Source organism: Photinus pyralis, unplaced genomic scaffold (assembly GCF_008802855.1).
Source record: "Photinus pyralis isolate 1611_PpyrPB1 unplaced genomic scaffold, Ppyr1.3 Ppyr1.4_LG7, whole genome shotgun sequence".
Taxonomy (NCBI): domain Eukaryota; kingdom Metazoa; phylum Arthropoda; class Insecta; order Coleoptera; family Lampyridae; genus Photinus; species Photinus pyralis.
In genome coordinates, this window is record NW_022170738.1 from 41297908 (window position 1) to 41318773 (window position 20866).

The 20866-nt window shown below is 35.8% G+C and overlaps 1 protein-coding gene and 1 pseudogene across 2 annotated transcripts in view; one reads left to right on the forward strand and one right to left on the reverse strand.

Moving 5' to 3' along the window:
- Positions 1-20866, reverse strand: part of LOC116175781 (cerebellar degeneration-related protein 2-like) — a 41298-nt gene that overhangs the window by 17260 nt on the left and 3172 nt on the right. Inside the window, exon 1 of one of the 2 annotated variants that reach the window (XM_031494078.1) lies at positions 19255-19338. The exons of the other annotated variant lie outside the window; for it this stretch is intronic. Coding sequence (XP_031349938.1) covers positions 19255-19267 — 13 coding nt within the window. The 5' untranslated portion in view covers positions 19268-19338. Of the gene's footprint in view, positions 1-19254; positions 19339-20866 lie in introns of those variants that run through there. 2 annotated transcript variants of the gene reach the window in all.
- On the forward strand, positions 7207-9439 carry LOC116175782 (annotated as a pseudogene).

The following is a 20866-nucleotide window of genomic DNA, read 5'->3' on the forward strand; positions in this document are numbered from 1 at the left end:
TCAAATTTTAAACCCACACAAGATTTCGAAACATTATTCAATCGACCTAAGGAAACCGTAGCGTTCGCATTTAAAAAAGAGAACCCATTATATACAACAGAGCCTGAGAATTTTAAAGTTCACATCATTTGCTACATTAACCTTGCATTAATTGCAACAAGGCCATTTCGCATACTCGGCCCATTATAATTAATGTTTCGGCTCCCAGATCACAATTGGGAATTTCACAAAATTTACGTCCTCTTTCAATCTCTTATTTGTTGATTCAATAGGCATGTAATTAGTTGCGATCATTGAGCCTAGGTACGCTCCCATATTATTGCGAACCGTGTGACAAAGCAAACGGAAATAAACTAATTGCTTTTTACTCGGTTGGAAATTTCAATTTTTCACTATTACAAATCATTCAAATCGGAAATTGTTGTTTTATAATAATGATTAACGTGCGAAAACAGGAATAAAGGTACACTGTGGGCCAAATTTATTTAGAACTCTTTTTGACCTTAATAACTTTTTTAGATTGCAACGAAGTTACTTTTTTTGAAGTTTCATACCCGAAGTTATGGCTATTTGTGAAGTGCTGAACACTTCCGTTCCGCCGTTTCTTGCTGCCATCCGTTTATCTTGTAAATTACCGCTGAATGTAATTATACCGTTTAATTTGTTTTTGTTTGATAACGATGCCACCCTTCGTGCGCGAGTTTCCGGAGAAAGTTCGTTCCAAAATTTCTTCCGATCATGATGACATTTAAACTGTACATATTGTAGCGAGTATTCCAGACATTGATGAAGTCGGTAAAAGATCAGTCACCGGCGATAAGGGATGAAAGCGAATGGGACACATTTTTTCCTTGAAATATGATAGGCGATTTTTCTAGAGACTTTGACTTGGCATCACTAAAGGCATGTGTATGCAAAATCTGAGACCAATTGTTTGTCGCATATGTAAAAGTTATGCACGTCTTACTTTCAAGAACGACATCTCAGGAAACAATTTTTGGGGAGGCCCCCCCTTAAGACATTGAAATTCGATGGCGATCTGGCACACCTTCAAGGTATTCATATTCATTTATTTCCCGTTCAGATAAAATTAGTAAGGTATAGGCTACCATTGCAAAAAATTCCAGGATTCTAGGACCATTCCCCTAAAAATAGTTCAACACGGCAGAAATGGGTCCGGACGGACAAAACGCAAGCAAGCACTTTTCTTTAATACTTAAAGAAATGCGCCTAAAAGACAGAGCTTTCAGGTATTTTTTATATAAATAAATAAATAAATAAGTCGCGAGAGGCCTGCGCGAAATATTTTCACCCTTTACCGCTACATTCTATACTAAACACTGAGAGCAGTTTGTAAATGACAACCCCATCTAGAATGAGCAATTTTATGTAAGTAGGTACTCAGCCCTCAGGTTCAGACTGCTCTTTCTGAACAAAACCTAAGTACATAGTATGGTGGTTTCAGTTACCTACTCTTTGAAATCATATATTTCAGATGCCCGATATACGAAGGCTATTTTCTTCGATCTAATTCCAATAATTTGTTTGTTATATTTTGAAATTTACGGCGTTAGTAAGATAAAAGAAAACAAATGGATACAAGAACAGAAAAACACAAGGAAACGTGTGTAGTTTCTAGAATTATTTCACCCAAGGAAAAAACCTAATTATTTCCGCTATTACCCGTCGGCAAGACATTAGTAATTTCCATAGATGAAGTAAATGAAAATGTAATCGCGCGATTCAAATGAACTCTAATTAGGTCACTTAATGTGTGCGTATCGTCTCTAAATGTTAAAAGAAGATCGATTTATATAACAATTTTAAGATAAAAGACCAAATCGTGCGTAATTATTATTATTATATTGTTACCTCACAGCCTTGTCACGATCTTACAAATTACAATGAAAGTGAAATACGATTTGTTATAATAAATCCGTGGTTTGGAATATTGAAAAAGTTTCCAATGGGCGAATTGTTTTACAATCATGCGATGGTAACGATCCCGGTTGCGGTCGTAGAGAACTTGGACTTTTTTGCGAAAACGAAGCGAGTAAAAGTGAAAATTTGATACGTCTCTTACTGCGAGTAGTGTGAAATTTCGATTGTATTCAAAAATCTCTTCTCATCATCGTCGAATTACCATAAAGATATCTGTAACAAATTTTTTCCGCTCATTTCACTTTCTTCGCAATATTTTATGTGTCTCGGCGGTGAAATCGGTTAGGTATATGTTGATTAATAAAGTACGAGTGATGAATGTCGAGTGGAGGTGCAGATAATGAAAAAATTTGAAAACGGGCACCGGAAGACCGCTTATGGCGGTGAAACTGACGGCGGCGTTTCAGTAATTCGCCGTTTTGATCGAAATTTATTATCAATTGTTTACTTTCTTTCGTCTTCGGCGGCAGTCCTTTTCGATAACATGTAATTTAGTCACGAATTTTATCGATCTACTTTTCTAATCGGAGTCACCTTTCATTTCAATTCAGCTTTTAACAGGTAAGTACTTTCCCTTGCACCAAATCTGGATTCGATTCGACCACTTTTCAATCACGGTGTAAGTAGCCCTAATAGATTGCTATACACGCGCCAATCTTTCAATATAAAAGATGAACGATAAACTAAATGGTTGATTTAAAGAACAATTGATTATTGATGTTTCTTTTGCCGAATCATATCATACATCGGTAATAGTTATTTACATTATTAGTGCGGGAACAGTTATTTTGAAGATGAGCGCGAAGTTTGGCGGCGCGAGTGCGCAACGCGCACGAGCGACGCATCTCGTGTGAATCAAGCAAATACTGTTCACGTACGTAACATGTATTCTATTTTTTGCACGGATTAGTTAAATCGAATTTATATAAATTCAAATCCTTTTCGCGAGATTTTTGCGACATTATAATTCTATTGAAAAAATCAAGTCCTCTATGCTGATAAAGTAGAAATTTAAAATGTCAATTTATTGTTCAAAACTTCTGGTTTAAGCTTATTTTTGCCCGTGTACTACAGGGAATGATGTAAAGTGTATTTATATTTTCTTTTTTACTCTTCCATCATGCTACTTATTAGTTCATGATCCGCAGTTAATAGATAATTTCGTTGAATTTTTAGGCACTAGTGCGCGAAAGTAGATAGTCAATTGTAAAATTGACGTTCCCGACGTTCGTGTTTGATTGGGAAAACGCGATTTAGAACGAAGGAGTGCAAAAAAAGAGATTAAGCGTGCCATAGGGAAATTTACATTGCATCAATTGTTTCAGTCATAGCTTCCTCGCGAATCATCTGCCACAGTACTGTAGAAATTGTTTCTAAATCAACAAATTTATTCAAATCAGATATAAACGTATTAGATTACAAACGGTGCTCGAATTGTTTTCCACCGGCAACTAAACAATACCCGATACTCGGCACTGAATAGCTATAGCATTACCACTCGGTTACTGTGCCCTCTTGTACAAATTGTACTTACACCTTTCCGAGCGGGGGAATACATGTTTCATGCTACGTTGATGCACTGTCATAGTTACATAACTAAGCGCAAGGCCAAGATTTGAGAACAATTTGCGCAATGTAAATTTCCCTATGGCCCATTTTAAATAACTCGACGCCTTCACATTGCCTTATGCTAGGTGTGTATTTTCTATGACCGATCTTTAAAAAAAACACCCTGTATAATGTAAAAACGGACTGCAATCAAAATTAGAACGTCCAGGAACTGGAACACAGTCTGTGGAAAAAAAATTCCTTTAAGTGACGGTCTCCACAAAAAAACACGTTAAAGGATCAAGACCGAGATCCCACCAGTTTCATACAATGAAACCTTCTAGTTATTAACATAATAACTAGAAAAGTAAGTACGGTTTATAAAAAAACAGCGTGTTTGTAGAACGAAAATTTACTTCTTCCGAAACCCGTGGAATGACGTTCTCGGCAGGGGCGGACTGGCCCGGGGGGGCGGGTGGCGATTGCCACCTGGCCTGTACGTCATAATGGCCCGTTGGAAATTTATAAGTATGTGCTGTATTTAGTTTCTTGCACTATTAATAAATTATTAACACGTTTCTCTAATTGGGGTTGATGTTAGGTTGTTAAAAAATTCTGTTTTAATTGAAGTGTTTTACAATGAATTATCATTTTTTGTCGTAGCATGAAAGTGCTGAAATACAATGATAGGCGACGCGCCTCGTTTGGATTGTATATTTTGTTACTTTTAATTATCAGCTGCAATTTAAAAAAAAACTGTATTGTAATTGATTTCCGAAAAAGGAGTACCTTAAAATGAAGCAAAAAATGTTTTTGTGGTGCACCGCAGAGCTACCCCCCCGCCACCTTCATTACTACACTAATACTTTAATGGCCCGTAACCTATGCAATTCCACCTGGCCCGCCCCTGACTAGAAACCAATTTCGAAAGAAAATTCAAAGGGCTGTAACTTTTGAACTAGTGGCCCAATCTTGGAACTGTTTGAAATTATGGATTCTACAGGCCACATTCTATAAGAAAATTTTTTTTCCGGGTCGATCTGAGACAATTTTTTTTGGGGCCTCAAAAAAAGGCAGTGTACATGTACAGCCTTCCTTTTTTACCAAAAATCGACTGCACCAAAATTTCTTGGGAAAACACTTTTTCTTATTAACTTTGGTGCGTAGAATCTAAAACAATTCGTACTTTTTCGATCGGACTTCTCAATCAAAAGTTATGGACTAGAAACCAATTTCGAAAAAAAATTCAAAGGGCCCTAACTTTTGAACTAGAAGCCCAATCTGGGAACTGTTTGAAATTATGGATTCTACAGGCCACATTCTATCAGAAAATTTTTTTTCGGGTCGATCTGAGACAATTTTTTTTCGGGCTCAAAAAAAGGCAGTGTATACAGGGTCATTCTTGACGAGCGTCAGTTAGAAAGATATGGAAAACTTTTGAAAATTAAGCTGAACTGATAAGTCCCTTAAAGGTTTTGGCACATGATGAATTGAACTAAAATATTTTCAAAATGGCGCCACTTCCGGAAATACCGGAAGTAGCCATCAACTTTGTTATTTTAAATAGGGACCCCCTATTTTTTCTACATTTTCGGATTCTACGTCGAATTTGGAGTACAACGATACCATAGTTGACCCTTTGCTCCAAGGGCTTCGCCGATATTCAAGTTTTTGTGTCAAAAATTGAATTTGCAGGGGTAACTTTAAAAATTTATTACTCGAAAACGGTGAGAGATATTGCAAAACAGTTTTCAATGCTTTATTAAGGAAAGATCGAATTTTCTTATGGTATACGTAACCGTCTAAAAAAGTGAGACTACGTCACTTTTTCAAAGCTCTCAACTTTTAAACTTTTAAACATCCGTAACTCCATTTTTTCAAATGGCACCCCCCATTTTGTTCTTCACCCTTGTTTTCCTTTTTCCCAGACTTTTAATTTGAAGCAAAATTTCAAAAGCTGCTTCAAACGGTTTCCGAGATATTCCATGTTTTAGTTACTTCTTGTGGAAAGTTGATAAAAAAATTAAATCGCTTGATGTTATTCTTTTGTTTTTATTATGATGTTTAAACGTCAAATTTTCGCTGCTTTTCCTGGCAGCTATTCGATTACATTCACCGTGTATTAATATTAAATTCAAAAAATCTTCATTAGTGTAACCCAAACGAGCCATTATTGACGAGAAGTATAAGTTCAAGCAGCGAAAATTTGACGTTTAAACATTATCATAATAAAAACAAAAGAATAACATCAAGCGATTTAATTTTTTTATCAAATTTCCACAAGAAATAACTAAAACATGGAATATCTCGGAAACCGTTTGAAGCAGCGTTTGAAATTTTGCATCAAATTAAAGGTCTGGGAAAAAGGAAAACAAGGGTGAAGAACAAAATGGGGGGTGCCATTTGAAAAAATGGAGTTACGGATGTTTAAAAGTTTAAAAGTTAAGAGCTTTGAAAAAGTGACGTAGTCTCACTTTTTTAGACGGTTACGCATACCATAAGAAAATTTGATCTTTCCTTAATAAAGCATTGAAAACTGTTTTGCAATATCTCTCACCGTTTTCGAATAATAAATTTTTAAAGTTACCCCTGCAAATTCAATTTTTGACACAAAAACTTGAATATCTGCGAAGCCCTTGGAGCAAAGAGTCAACTATGGTGTATCATTGTACTCCAAATTCGACGTAGAATCCGAAAATGTAGAAAAAATAGGGGGTTCCTATTTAAAATAACAAAGTTGATGGCTACTTCCGGTATTTCCGGAAGTGGCGCCATTTTGAAAATATTTTAGTTCAATTCATCATGTGCCAAAACCCTTAAAGGGCTTATCAGTTCAGCTTAATTTTCAAAGGTTTTCCATATCTTTCTAACGGACGCTCGTCAAGAATGACCCTGTATATAACCTTCCTTTTTTACCAAAAATCGACTGCACCAAAATTTCTCGGGAAAACACTTTTTCTTATTAATTTTGGTGCGTAGAATCCAAAACAATTCGTACTTCTTCGATCAGACTTCTCAATCAAAAGTTATAGACTAGAAACCAATTTCGAAAGAAAATTCAAAGGGCTGTAACTTTTGAACTAGTAGCCCAATCTAGGAACTGTTTGAAATTATGGATTCTACAGGCCACATTCTATAAGAAAAATTTTTTTCCGGGTCGATCTGAGACAATTTTTTCTACGGGCCTCAAAAAAAGGCAGTGTATAACCTTCCTTTTTTACCAAAAATCGACTGCACCAAAATTTCTCGAGAAAACACTTTTTCTTATTAATTTTGGTGCGTAGAATCCAAAACAATTCGTACTTTTTCGATCGGACGTCTCAATCAAAAGTTATGGACTAGAATTTCTCGGAGGTTCCCTCTCTCCAAAAATCTTTACCAAGTTCTCCCTATACCGTAAATTTCATCGTTTTCTTTATTGTCACAGGAAAACCCTTCTTCTCTTACGTTTACAGATAATAAATAAAACTGGATCAAAAAGAACCTAAGAAAGGGCGGCGTGAGACACACAAAAAAGCAATGACGTATCACACCAGCTAAAATTGCGTACCGACCTGGCATTTTGAGACGTAGGTAGTGGAGAGAACAAGATCAACGTGCCTTATGCCCCCAGCAAATCAAATTGGAATCAGAATCAAGATGGTCTGTAATTAAAAAAAAACACCTAAAACCAGCAACCCTGTTTTCTGTTTTATTATTGACAACATAAATGTCAACTAACGTCCAAATCGACCAGCGTTGTACGCATAATTCTCACTCGAATATGAAGAGAGTAAGGAAGATAACAGTGACTAATTTTAAGGGTGTCCCAACAGTAACGCAAGCGCAAGCCGATGAAGAATGGAAGGAGATCACATCGAAAGCACTCGCCATTTTGACATCGAAACAGACGCCGCAATTTCTAGAGGAAATGTATCGCAGCGTGGAAAATTTGTGCGCCTACAACTACGGAAAGTTTCTCTTCGAAAATTTCTACTACCTCCTGGAAAACTACCTCACGTACGAGGTGCTACCGGCAATTTGTGAATCGATGCACCTTCTAGAAAGTCTGGAACACGCGTGGGTGACATTTTCTCGCAGAATCGTCGTGCTAATAAACGTCTTCTTATACCTGGACCGAACGTACGTACTCAAAACGCAGCGTTTGCAAACCCTCATGCAGACGAGCCTAAACCTTTTTAAAGAATGCATAGTTAAGCAAGCGCCAGTTCGGGGTAGATTGGTCAACGACCTTCTGTGTTTAATCGGCCGAGATCGTCGAGGGGATGCTTCCGTCAGGCATGACCTGATAAAGTCGTGTACAGGTATGCTCAGTACGTTGCAGGTTTACAGTGCTATATTTGAGATTGCCTTCCTATGTGAGACCGAAGACCTGTACAAATCCGAAGGGAAAGCTTTAATGAAGGAGGGTAATTTTGTCAAATATTTGAAATGCGTAGAACAATTCTTGACAAAAGAACACGAGAGAGTCACCGACTACCTGCATAAGCAGACCGATGCTCCATTAAAAGATTGCTTAATCAATCAGCTTTTGAAACCTCACCTGACTGGGCTGCTCGACAAGGGAGTGCACGAATTGTTAGAGAACGGTCTCTTGGAGGAAACGGCTTTGTTATATAAGCTGGCAGGATTGCTTTCAACGGGTCGGACGGAGTTGTGCACCGCTTTTGGTTGTTACGTAAAGAATCGAGGACGCTTGCTTGTGATTAATCCAGAAAATGACAGGGGTATGATACGGGACTTGCTCGATTTCAAAGATAAGATTGATGGTGTCGTCGACGAGTGTTTTGAACGTAATTCGGTTTACGTCGAGACGGTGAAGGATGCGTTTAAATTCTTTATTAATCAACGATACAATGCCCCTTCGATGCTACTGGCAAAGTTTGTCGACGACATAATGAGATCCAAAGAGTTAGGGGAGGATGAGATCGAGGACTCCTTGCAAAAGGTTATGGTACTGTTTCGCTTCATTCAAGGTAAAGATGTATTCGAAGCGTTTTACAAGCGGTACATGGCCAAAAGGTTGTTGGTAGGAAAATCCGCTAACCAAGACTCCGAGAACAGCATGATAAGTAAACTGAAAGCCGAGTGCGGAGGGTGCTTCACGTCACGATTGGAAGGTATGGTTAAAGATATGACCATTAGTCAAGGTATACAAAGTGCGTTTCGTCAATACCTCAATCATCAGCAGAGTGTCAACGATGGTACCAGTTTAAGTATTGACATGGTTGTCAATATTCTAACGAGCAGCTACTGGCCAACGTATCCTTCATATGACGTAAACTTACCACCGGAAATGGCAACCTATCAAAACACCTTCCAAACGTATTACATGCAAAACCACAGCGGACGCAAGTTATTGTGGCAACCCAATTTGGGATACTGCATTTTAAAGGCTTCCTTCGCGACGTGCAATAAAGAGCTTCAACTTTCCCTCTTTCAAGCGACCGTCATGCTACTCTTCAACAACGCCACCAGTTTGAGCTACCAAGAAATTCGCGACGCGATCAATCTTGAAGACGGCGAACTCAAACGTACCCTCCAATCATTGGCGTGCGGAAAAATTCGAGTTCTGCACAAGAATCCCAGAGGCAAAGAGGTAAAAGAAATCGACGTTTTCGACGTAAACGACGATTTTACGGATAAATTATTTCGCGTCAAGATTAACCAGGTGCAAATGAAAGAAACGGCGGAGGAGGCGCAGGCCACCGAAAGGAGTATCATTCAAGATCGACAGTTCCAAATCGACGCCGCTATTGTTAGAATAATGAAGCAGAAGATGATCTTCTCGCACAATTTGTTGATCACCGAGTTGTACGCATCGTTGGACCTTCCCATCAAGTCGGCCGATCTCAAGAAGAGAATTGAGCAGCTTATCGAACGCGACTACATCGAGCGCGATCGAAACGACAGCAATGTGTATAAATATATCGCCTAATGATATTGTTAATTATTAATGTAAATTTTCTTAAGTTTACCAGTAAAATAAAAGTGAAATAGGTTGATATACAGGGTGACAATTTGAAAACTTACCACCCCCCATATCTTAGTAAATAAACGAGATATTTAAAAAAATCAAAATCCATTTCGGTAATTCGGAGGGGGAATCACAATGACATAGTTGGCGACGCACCCCCTCACACCCCCTGCGCCCCAGCCACCCCAACTTTTAAATCTTAAATAGTGACCCCCCATGTGTGATACGTCGTTGGAAAGCTCTGAAAAATGCTTTCCAACCATACCAAATAGCATTACATTTAGGTTAGTAATTATCGTGCAAATCAAAAAATAAACATGGAAAATCGTATTTAACTTGAACTTCCAAAGCCGACTCGACAGCAACTCATTTTTGATCGCCAGTTATAATCTATTCTCAAACTCTTGTCGAACCTTTTCAAATGTTGGTTTTGCAATATTTCGACATTCTTGAATTATTCTCTGTCTTAGTTCGTCTATGTTCGCCGGTTGCGTTTTAAATACGACAGATTTCAAATGTATCATATTAGCTTATTTTTTTATTTGCACGATAATTACTAACCTAAATGTAATGCTATTTGGTATGGTTGGAAAGCATTTTTTCAGAGCTTTCCAACGACGTATCACACATGGGGGGTCACTATTTAAGATTTAAAAGTTGGGGTGGCTGGGGCGCAGGGGGTGTGAGGGGTGCGTCGCCAACTATGTCATTGTGATTCCCCCTCCGAATTACCGAAACGGATTTTGATTTTTTTAAATATCTCGTTTATTTACTAAGATATGGGGGGTGATAAGTTTTCAAATTGTCACCCTGTATATAAATTATAGTTATTTACATAAAAGTCAGGAAAATGACACATTACTGGCGAGGAAACACTGAATTCGAGTACTTTAATTTCCGAGTCAAGCAGTGTCATTTTAATGACGAGTTTTGTATTAAATTGTACCCGAAATCGTCTTGTAATTTAACATTTCTACTAAACTAATAGAAAATACGAGTATAAAATTGGTCTATTCCTTGTGTTTTTATAGATATTTTGAAAATAGGAAAGATATCTGGCAAAAAAACGTATCGAGTCATTTTTTTTTTAATTGGGCGGTTGCACGATATTATTTGCATAAGCAAAATGGAGGTAAAACTGTGTATTTTGAGACGGAATCTAACACTGCTTAAAAAGTGAAGCAATTACGAATATTTTCAGAGATAAAAAACCGAAAGGCTACCACTACTATGCGATCAAAAAAGAGTTGCTGTCGAGTCACCTTTGGAATTTTCGTCTACATGGTAAATCGTACTCAACTTGAACTTCCACTGCGACTCGACAGCCACTTCTTTTTTATCGCCCCTTATAAAATTGATAATAAATCAAAAGTTATCCAAAAAATATAGATGTTAAAATATAAATTTTACTTTATTGTCAATTTTAAAGTAAGCAAGCCTGATAACATGCATGTTTTCAGAATAGCTTTTTCAAAATATAAAATAAAGGTCCGTATTTAGAAAAATAAAGTTGATGATGGCCCCAAAAAAACCAAAATGTTAACTCATTTTTTAGGGAAGAAAAAGTGCCATTTGTTTTCGAAATCTCAGTAAATAAATCGATACAACGAAATATCGAAGGATCCTCGGTATTACCACCATTTTTTTAACGACCACTTGAACCTTGTAAAATACATATAATCAACAGACTTGCGCCCAATTACCGAGTGACCCGCATAATGCTTTTTAATGCTATATAAAATAAGCCGAAAATTGGGTACCTTTCAGACCAATTTTGTTTGGAAAAAGCAGAAAACGCACCGAAGCACTAATTTACAATAAATTTCCCAACGTATCGTTAAATTCGAAAAGCGAGGTCAAGTTGTCTCTTCGTGCAAACCCTCGCTATTAGAAGAAGAAGTGCAATGAGCGTTTAACAGCATATTTAACTTTCATTAAATAATTTAATTACAGCTTTATTGTTAGTTTCTAATAAATTTTGCACGAAATCAATAATTGGTGGATGCGTGTATCGGTGACGACATCGCACTCGTATAGGGCTGTTAATAAACCGGCGTTTGCACAATTTTTAGCGCGAGCTTCCTACAACACGTGCGGCATTCCTTTACGTAACCGATGATTACAAAAAATGACTAAACAGGGCATGAAGAGAATTCTTCTTAGTCACTCGAGCAGCAAGTAAAATGCATGGTTGGTGTAAAGAAATTTGGGAAATTCTATTAGGGAATGACGCTTTCGAACGTATATCGACAATAAGGGCACTTTCGCCAATCTTGCAATCCCACAAACTTGCGCTTTTTAGAAGTTCTTCAAACCGGTAATTGCTAATGACGCATATTACTGTAATTAAGGATTTTACGCCAATCAAAGTAATTTCTTTAAACACATTTGATTGATAATAAATTCAATTATGCCAGTGTACTCTATTCCTCAATAAATTCCGCGTATTCCCTAAAAATACGGCAAAGATCTCAAGTTTCTACGTTCGCACGTTTATTAAAATATCAATGATGAAATTTTGCCCAGAGAGATGTAAAAAATTTAATTTCAATGAATCTCGTAGAGTAGGTAATGGAAAAACAATGTTTATTAACATCTTAATCACTAAATTTAATAGTTACATCCGTGCTCTATTTAAATTCGCGTGCCCACAGTCGTTTAATGCTACTCGCGCGAGTATGATGGTTTTACTATTACTTGTTTTGATAACTTACTAATAAACACACAACTATTTTATATTAAACACGTCACACATGAACCGAAGAAGCTTTGTGTTGTGACAAATGCACCAGTAGCCTATTATTTTAAAGATTGTTTCGTATGGTCGTCATGGCCAAATGTAATGTCATTTTATGTTCGATACACTACCCCAGCATCTCGCAACATGGGTGACGATTGTAGCGAAGAGTGAAGACATCAGTACCCGACAACCATTGTTCTATAACCAGCACTTGTACTTGCACGAACTACGAGGTACGTGCATATTCCATGCTTAAAGAAAAATCGGTTGCCGACTTCCTCTGGTGTTAAAGCAACAGACCAATATTTCCACCCGGGTTCCCTGGAATACCACCTCCAGCATATTGCGCACGATGCGCCAGTCCAAGCTATCGAGACCACATCCGATCTTGGGAATTGCAAGCTTTGTAACGCAACTGGTTTTCTTCGTGGTAGTTTCCGTATCCGACATATTAAGTCGTTTATTCTCTTCACGACTGTATACGGTCCTTCCCAAGCTCTCTGTAATTTCGGGAATAGCCCGGGTCTTCTCTGTGGACGATATAACCAGATCTTCAAGTTGATAATCGCCAGTTTGGGCCTTCACGTCGTACTGCACTTCGATTCTATCGCTTACCAACTGCATATAATGGCGAACTTTGTCATGAATGGCACTCAATTTCTGACCCAGGTTTTCCACGTAGGTACCTACTTATCTCTTATACACTTTCCGAGCTCGCCATATAGCCCTTGAATTTGAATCTGCTTGTATAGCAAAGTATGTAATGTAATTTTAGCTAGTTTAAGAATGCCTTGGGCCACAATGATGATTTATTCAGCATGTGCGCGGACATATTATAGGTATTTATTCGCAACCAGACTCTGAAGCGATCGATCACGTATTTCACTTTTTCGCAGCGTGCATTTGCGAAGCATAATTTTGTAGTACAGCTTTTTGTTTTTGAAAGAGAATGGTCCCTAGCTACGAGTAGTTAAATTAAAAGGGCGAGCGTACGCAAAGAAGTTTCTTTTCGGAGAGAATTAATAAAGGTTGTGCCAGACGAGTTCCATAAGCTACTTCGAATAAAGTGTACAGCATTCCAATTTGGGAATCTATTAAAGAAGCTCGCGATTTGCATTTGTATCATCCGCCAGCGCCTTTTTTGTAAACAACCTGCGATTATACAATGCGATCAAAAATGAGTTGCTGTCGAGTCACCTTTGGAACTTTTGTTTACATGGAAATTCGTATTTAACTTGAACTTCCAAGGGCGACTCGACAGTTGATCGCCCGTTATTCGCCAGCTAATCTTATATTTTTGTACCATTCAACATTATAGAAAATTGCCATAAAGAATTAGATGTCTAGCCGAAATCTAGACCATCGTAAGACCGGACCTAGTTCGGGAAAAAAAGCTACAATCGTCAAAACTGAGACTGAAGACGGCAACTGGTGATCAAGCTCTTGTTCTGGGACAGCGGACGGTCGATATTGGTATCGAATTCAAGAAAGGTACGCAACCAATACTGTGTGAATGGATTATAAGCAAACCCCCCTCTTTCTCGAGCGTTTCCAAAGGAAACCGGACAGTTCTAGAAGGTTCTAAAGCAAACACGTCGCACTTCTCGGAAAGATTACGTCCGCCGAACTTAAAACTCAAAAAAAACCATACCTGTAAAGCACAAAACGTGCCACAAAAATCGTAATAAATTTCTAACGAAAAAAAAGTTTAACCGATTATTTTGAAAATAACTTCTTCGTTATGCATTTCATTAATAAAGCAAACAGAGTCGTTCCGTTGGTAGATAAATTCCCCAATCCCGCAAATCCCATGGGATCCCGCTCCATTTATGTACGGGATTAATCCCGTAAAAATGCTGCGGAATCCCGGTATTTCCCTAGTTGGAACGTCTAGATCAGACCTCGGATCAGAAATATCCACGAGTGTATGTTCACACAATGAAAATGGAGTGTCGGAGGAAGGTTTAAGGGCTAAAGGCTCTAAGGGATTGATTCTTCTTGCATTATATACAGGGTGGTGACTTGCGTCACGCATCATAGGAATTTCAATGTAAAATTCATAACATGCCATTATTGCCTTCCCAAATTATTTTACAATAAAAATGTATTAAGGTTTTTTGTAGAAAAATTTTTTTTACGTCAATCAACCGTATTAGTTTTCAATTTTTTACATAATAAAGACGGAAAATTGGAAAAATAAAACCCGCATCTTTTTCAATAATCTGTGATGCCATGGAATTTTATAAAACAAAAACTACGCCAATATCCGTCATGCCATGGAATGTCTGCTTATAAAACAAATCAAATTCTATCAAAAAGTATTATATTTAGAACAGCGAATTCAACATAAAGAAAGACCAAATGACTAAAAACGGTTTCCTAATATAACAGTTTACAATAAATGTTCGAATAAGTCACCATTAACTGCAATACAGTAACCAAGTCGATTATAAAATCCATTAATTCGAACTGCTGGTAATTGATAACTGGATATCTTTTTGTTTTAGAAAATTCCATGGCATCGCAGATTATTGAAAAAGATGCGGGTTTTATTTTCCCAATTTTCCGTCTTTATTATGCAAAAAATTGAAATCCAATACGTTGATTAGCGTAAAAAAATTAAACTTTAATACATTTTTGCTCTAAAATAATTTGGGAAGCCAATAATCGCATGTTATGAATTTTACATTGAAATCCCTATGATGCGTTACGCAAGTCACCACCCTGTAGAGTGGATTTAGAATGTGTTTCAGGCGGCCCCTAATTTTGTATATGTAAAGAATATATCACTACTTGCCTATAACATACCTAATTATTTTCTAAGCCCCAAAGTTGTGTATAATCATTGACCCCCTATTAGTCAATGGTATAATTATACTTGTGCCTAAGCGCTAAGCCTAAGGCCCTACGGAAACTGTGCTCGTTTTATGCTACGGTATTACCGAGGGTAATATGACCTATTCTTTGACCAGAATTAGATACAAATTTTACTATCCTTGAAATTGTTACAAAACGAGTTATTTGCACATTTTAAAGCATCATGCGCCTATTTAAACTTGAGTGTAGTTTAAAAGATTCGTTCAAAAGCTGCTAGGAAACCTCCACTCCTCACATTGCTATGTAAATTTGACTAGTTACTGTACACTCACTTTTGGTTTATTACCAGTGCAATCACTAACATTTACAAGCGCGCAATTATGCGGAAATTTACAGCACACTTTATTTAACAGCTTCTTGCGACACAGGTTGCAAAGCGGAAATCGCATAATTCAATTTAAAATTGACAAGCGGAGCACTCTCTTCTTCGCGAACGAGGTTAATGTTAATGCGTATCCCATGTTCCTACATTTAGAATGATAAGTTTCGGTGATCTTAAAGCTTGATTAATGAGTCATGCTAATTGCGTTGGGTTGGAATATGAAAGAACGTGCTATCACTTTCGATCGTGCCAGATGTGTTATTACATCGTATACGGCTTCAATCGATCGTCAAGTGTTTTTTTCTCTCATTGCGATGAAAGTAACCTTGACTTTTCACACATCTCGTTAATGATGATTTATCATCCCCATGGATGGCTGCATGATTGAACGCGACTTTGCTGTACGTTTAATTGTTTGATGAAATGATGATTTTTTTAACATTTTACACAATATCTTTGATTATAAAAAAATCATTCAAAGCACAAATCAAGGTGGCTAAAAAGCTAACTAAAATTTACGTCTCGCATATTATACAAAATAATGTCCTACTATAATTTGTGTTCATGGAAGAGTGTAGGTCACATGTTATACCTGTCCTTTTTTTTTAAATTGGCTTATATATTTACTTTGCCTAAATACAACCATGTAGGTATGACACGCACCTTCCCTATTGTAGCTACCTACGCTCGTACGTAATAAAATATATAATTTACTTAACCAATTTAAAGTTGTTTCGTGATCATGATTCATAACAAATTTAAGTATCTACCTAACCCATTTAGCAATCGAACAAATTTGTGATATTCTAACCGTTACGATTCAACAGATTGATAATAACTTGAGAAAACAGTACGCGAAAATGGAACAGTTTAAACTGATTAATAAGCAGAAAATGATTAGTTTGTTGGAGACTGAAGAGACTGTACGTGGGATAGTTTAACTGAAGTGATAGATTTAATAGATACACGATCTTTGTAAAGAAAGTTTAAATGTCTGATCGGTCGTAAAAGTGCAAAGATTGAAAATCGAAAGTTTGCGTATATAGTATATTATATTGTGTTTCTTGTATTCGTATAACTGTATCGTTAAAACGCAAATATTATGTTCTATTTTACCATTACATCAAACTTTCTATTGACAAACTTGTTAAAAGTCATGGATCAATTTCGATCCAAGCTCGTATTGAAAGTTTGGCCTATGATGTACCTAGATGATAAGAATTTGTGCGAATCACCACTGCTGACTTAGAACTAAATATCAACGGTAACTAATAAAGTTAAACGTAAACTGCCAGGTCAGTCTTATGCAAACAGAATTTAACAATTTATTACTATTTTTTACCATTATTATTGAGTAGTGTTGAGTTGGGGGCAATATGGAACGCCGTTGTATCTTTTAATAACTGAACACTGGACTAAAAAAATTAACTATAATTAACGCAATGGTACTAAAATTTATAGAAATTTACTTTGTGTTAACAACAATTGCCTAGTTGAAATTAATAATTGCATATCTTCCAATAACAACTCGCAATAATTTCCCCTTTTACAATTTCAAATAACGGTTTTTGTGCGAAATTTCAAAAACCGTTATTGAAATGGCATATTTAACAATTTCAAATCGGCAGTCTTATTCATTATATCACGATTTAAGAATAACGTGTTGAAAATTTTAATTATCGATTTGATATTATTAAATAATCTTTAATATCACCTTCACGCTTTGTAATAATTTTCAATTTCAAGTTGAAATAAAAAATTCAATTCTCTATTTCAAACTCGTAACTTTGGAACGCACAATTTAATTTTTAATATCAACTCTGTGATATCGGTAATTCGATTTACTTATATGTCATGACATATAAAAAATTGTGGCGCCATCTATCGAGTGATGTCAAAAGTGAGGAGCGAACCTCAACCCAACTAATCACGTTTGATGTAATTACCACGAAAATCTACTTTCAAGTGCTTATTTTATTACCCATATCGTTCATAAATACATTGCGCGAATAATATTGTCAAAAAAAATGTACAATTACGCGAAATGGAGATTTTAAATTCTGTTCCGATTATTAAACTTACTGTTCATTTACCAATATGTGCGACTTGATATTTTTAATTCTATTGCACAAATTACTAATTTCTACTTGGAATTTTTAAATACTTTGCATTGTACACGATATGAAACTTAGAAATATAATTCGTGAATTGTATATTTCAATAGGATATTAAAATATAAATAAATAAAAAATATAACAACCTTTGTGTTAATTACAATTGTCAATATGGAAACTACTTCTTCCATTGTCGCAAAAATTTCAATCCCGTCTAACGTTTTATTTGAAACTGCATACCTATTAATTGATTTTAATGAAAATTTCAGGTACCTTTTAAAATGTTCAGAATGCAAAATTATAACTTCTGTTACTGAAAAATCGGTTGATGGGTTTTAAAAACATATTTTCGTTATTGAAAATTAAGAAATGAAATAGAAAATTATTCTATGGTTGAAAATAGCTTTTATTTTTAAATATCAGATAAAAATTTTTGATATCAAAAACAGTTTGTAAACATTCAGCAATGAATTCTTCATTGTGGAGGAATAAATTAATAGGGATGGATATTACTTGAAACAAGAAATTGAAAATTATCGTTATGTTGTGGATTGAACATCCAACCAAAGGAATCAATGAAATTTATTAATATTTCAACTCTAAATAATAATACTTTTGAAATAAAAAATTGTTTTAAAATACAAAGTCGATATCCTGAAATACGTTTGAATTAACAAACTTAACACCATAATTGAAGAATTACAATTATAAATTTCAAATAGCGAACTTCGCAAAGTATTTAAAAATTCCAAGTAGAAATTAGTAATTTGTGCAATAGAATTAAAAATATCAAGTCGCACATACTGGTAAATGAATTAAAAATATCAAGGCGATATTTTTAAATCACATATAGCAAATTGACCTGCCCTCTAGCGACAGTAAGTTTAATAATCGGAACAGAATTTAAAATCTCCATTTCGCGTAATTGTACATTTTTTTTTGACAATATAATTCGCACAATGTATTTATGAACGATATGGGTAATAAAATAAGCACTTGAAAGTAGATTTTCGCGGTAATTACATCAAACGTGATTAGTTGGGTTGAGGTTCGCTCCTCACTTTTGACATCACTCGATAGATGGCGCCACAATTTTTTATATGTCATGACATATAAGTAAATCGAATTACCAATATCACAGAGTTGATATTAAAAATTAAATTGTGCGTTCCAAAGTTACGAGTTTGAAATAGAGAATTGAATTTTTTATTTCAACTTGAAATTGAAAATTATTACAAAGCGTGAAGGTGATATTAAAGATTATTTAATAATATCAAATCGATAATTTTTGAACATTAAAATTTTCAACACGTTATTTCTAAATCGTGATATATGAATAAGACTGCCGATTTGAAATTGTTAAATATGCCATTTCAATAACGGTTTTTGAAATTTCGCACAAAAACCGTTATTTGAAATTGTAAAAGAGGAAATTATTGCGAGTTGTTATTGGAAGATATGCAATTATTAATTTCAACTAGGCAATTGTTGTTAACACAAAGTAAATTTCTATAAATTTTAGTACCATTGCGTCAATTATAGTTAATTTTTTTAGTCCGGGTGTTCAGTTATTAAAAGATACAACGGCGTTCCATAGGGCAATGAATCCCCATATTAGTTGAGATTTATTCAGAAATTGTGAAAATCCCGTCGATTTTTTTATTAGAATAAATGAAATGAAAGTGACATTACTCAGTCCAAGAAGATAAACAAAAAAAAACTAGGTACAACTTACTGAATATTGCCATATTGTTTTCGTTACCTCACACAATGTCCAGAAACTTTTTCAATCGACAATGTTCTTTTATGTCATGAAGTAGCTCGTGAAGTAGTAACCAAAAAATCGACATACATGTTGCAATGGTTAATTTATCAATGGCTCAAAGAACCGTCTCAATGCCTAGAATATAAATAAACGATTCTCCTTCAAAAGGTGACTTAAGTCTTGGTAATTCGAGATGGGTTTAGATAATGATACCGTTGTTTACAATAACAATTTGTGACGTTTTCCCAGTAAAGTCGCTCTTTTTTTCTAATTAACCTTCCTTTTAAATTAATCGCACCGGAACTACTAACACAGTTTGAATATCAGCGGAAGCAAAAATAATACGAACTTATCTCGACAATATTGATAACTCCTTGACCAACATTTTGATAAACCAGGACATTAAATAAATACCTATAAGGCATTGCGATTAAGTTTCATTCGGCGGGTTCCATTTAGTTACAGGGAAAAGGACATCGCCGATGGATAAATAACTAAAATCTGCTTCTATAATGACGCAAGAAATGGCTCTGTTAACTTAGATCCCTCAATTTTAGATTTCTGACAATTTTTATAGCTAGCTGGCAGCACTTGTAAGTTTTTCAAGTACCAACTTGGTGCCCGATTACTTTCAAATGCAACCCCTAAGTTCGCCAGAGTTAGTGTCGACTATTACCATAATTTTTAAAGACTTTTAGAGACTTTTCGCGAGCCTCTGTCCCTTTTTGGTGAAACGTATAATACCACAAACAGAATCAATCTAGCTACGTTTGTTTCTAAGATACAGGATCAAAACGAAAAGTATGAGTTTTTGGAATGTGACCATATCTTACTTTCGATGTAATCATGTAAGAAAACAGGCAAAACTGCCTATTTTTTAGACATTGTTACGTAGAATCCAGCGAAAACTTTTGGATCACCGTTTCAAGTGCAACGCCCTGTATATCTTAACGTCAATTGCTTTTCATTCTTTCTCCCAAAAAATCAATCTTTTCGTTTTCACCCAGAAACAAACGTACTGAGATAGATTGATTCTGTTTCTGGTATTAAGTTACATAAAAAAAAGTGACACAGGGTCGCGAAAACCGCAAGTCTCTTATCCATTAAAAACAGCTGAGATACACTGAAGTCTCAATCAGAATAGGACACACGGTATATTTTCTTGAGCGCGTACTACTGATTTTTTGATTATTTGTATTTTTTTGTTTTATTGCATTATTTTGCATACGTTTCAAGTTAATTATAAAAAATCTAAATTTTCTTAATGTGAACTTTGTTGGCCCGCTGCTATATGCGGAAATCTTAAAATTACACTTGGTGATAGTAGACAGTAGAAGTAAAAATTTAACAAGTCATAATGTAATGAAATAGTTTGCTCCCATCCCTATATCAAGCGTGAATGGTTTCATAGAAAGTGGAATCTTTGCAGTTGCGATCCTCTTTGATTTCACGAATCGTTTTGTGCTCTGTTGATCTAGCGCTAGCTGGCGCCCCTGCCTTTTTAGCAGCGCAAATAGATTTTGTGTAAAATCGTCGGTTTTTGAGGAAAAAGGGGGAGTGGCATGATAAAACTCCACACCAT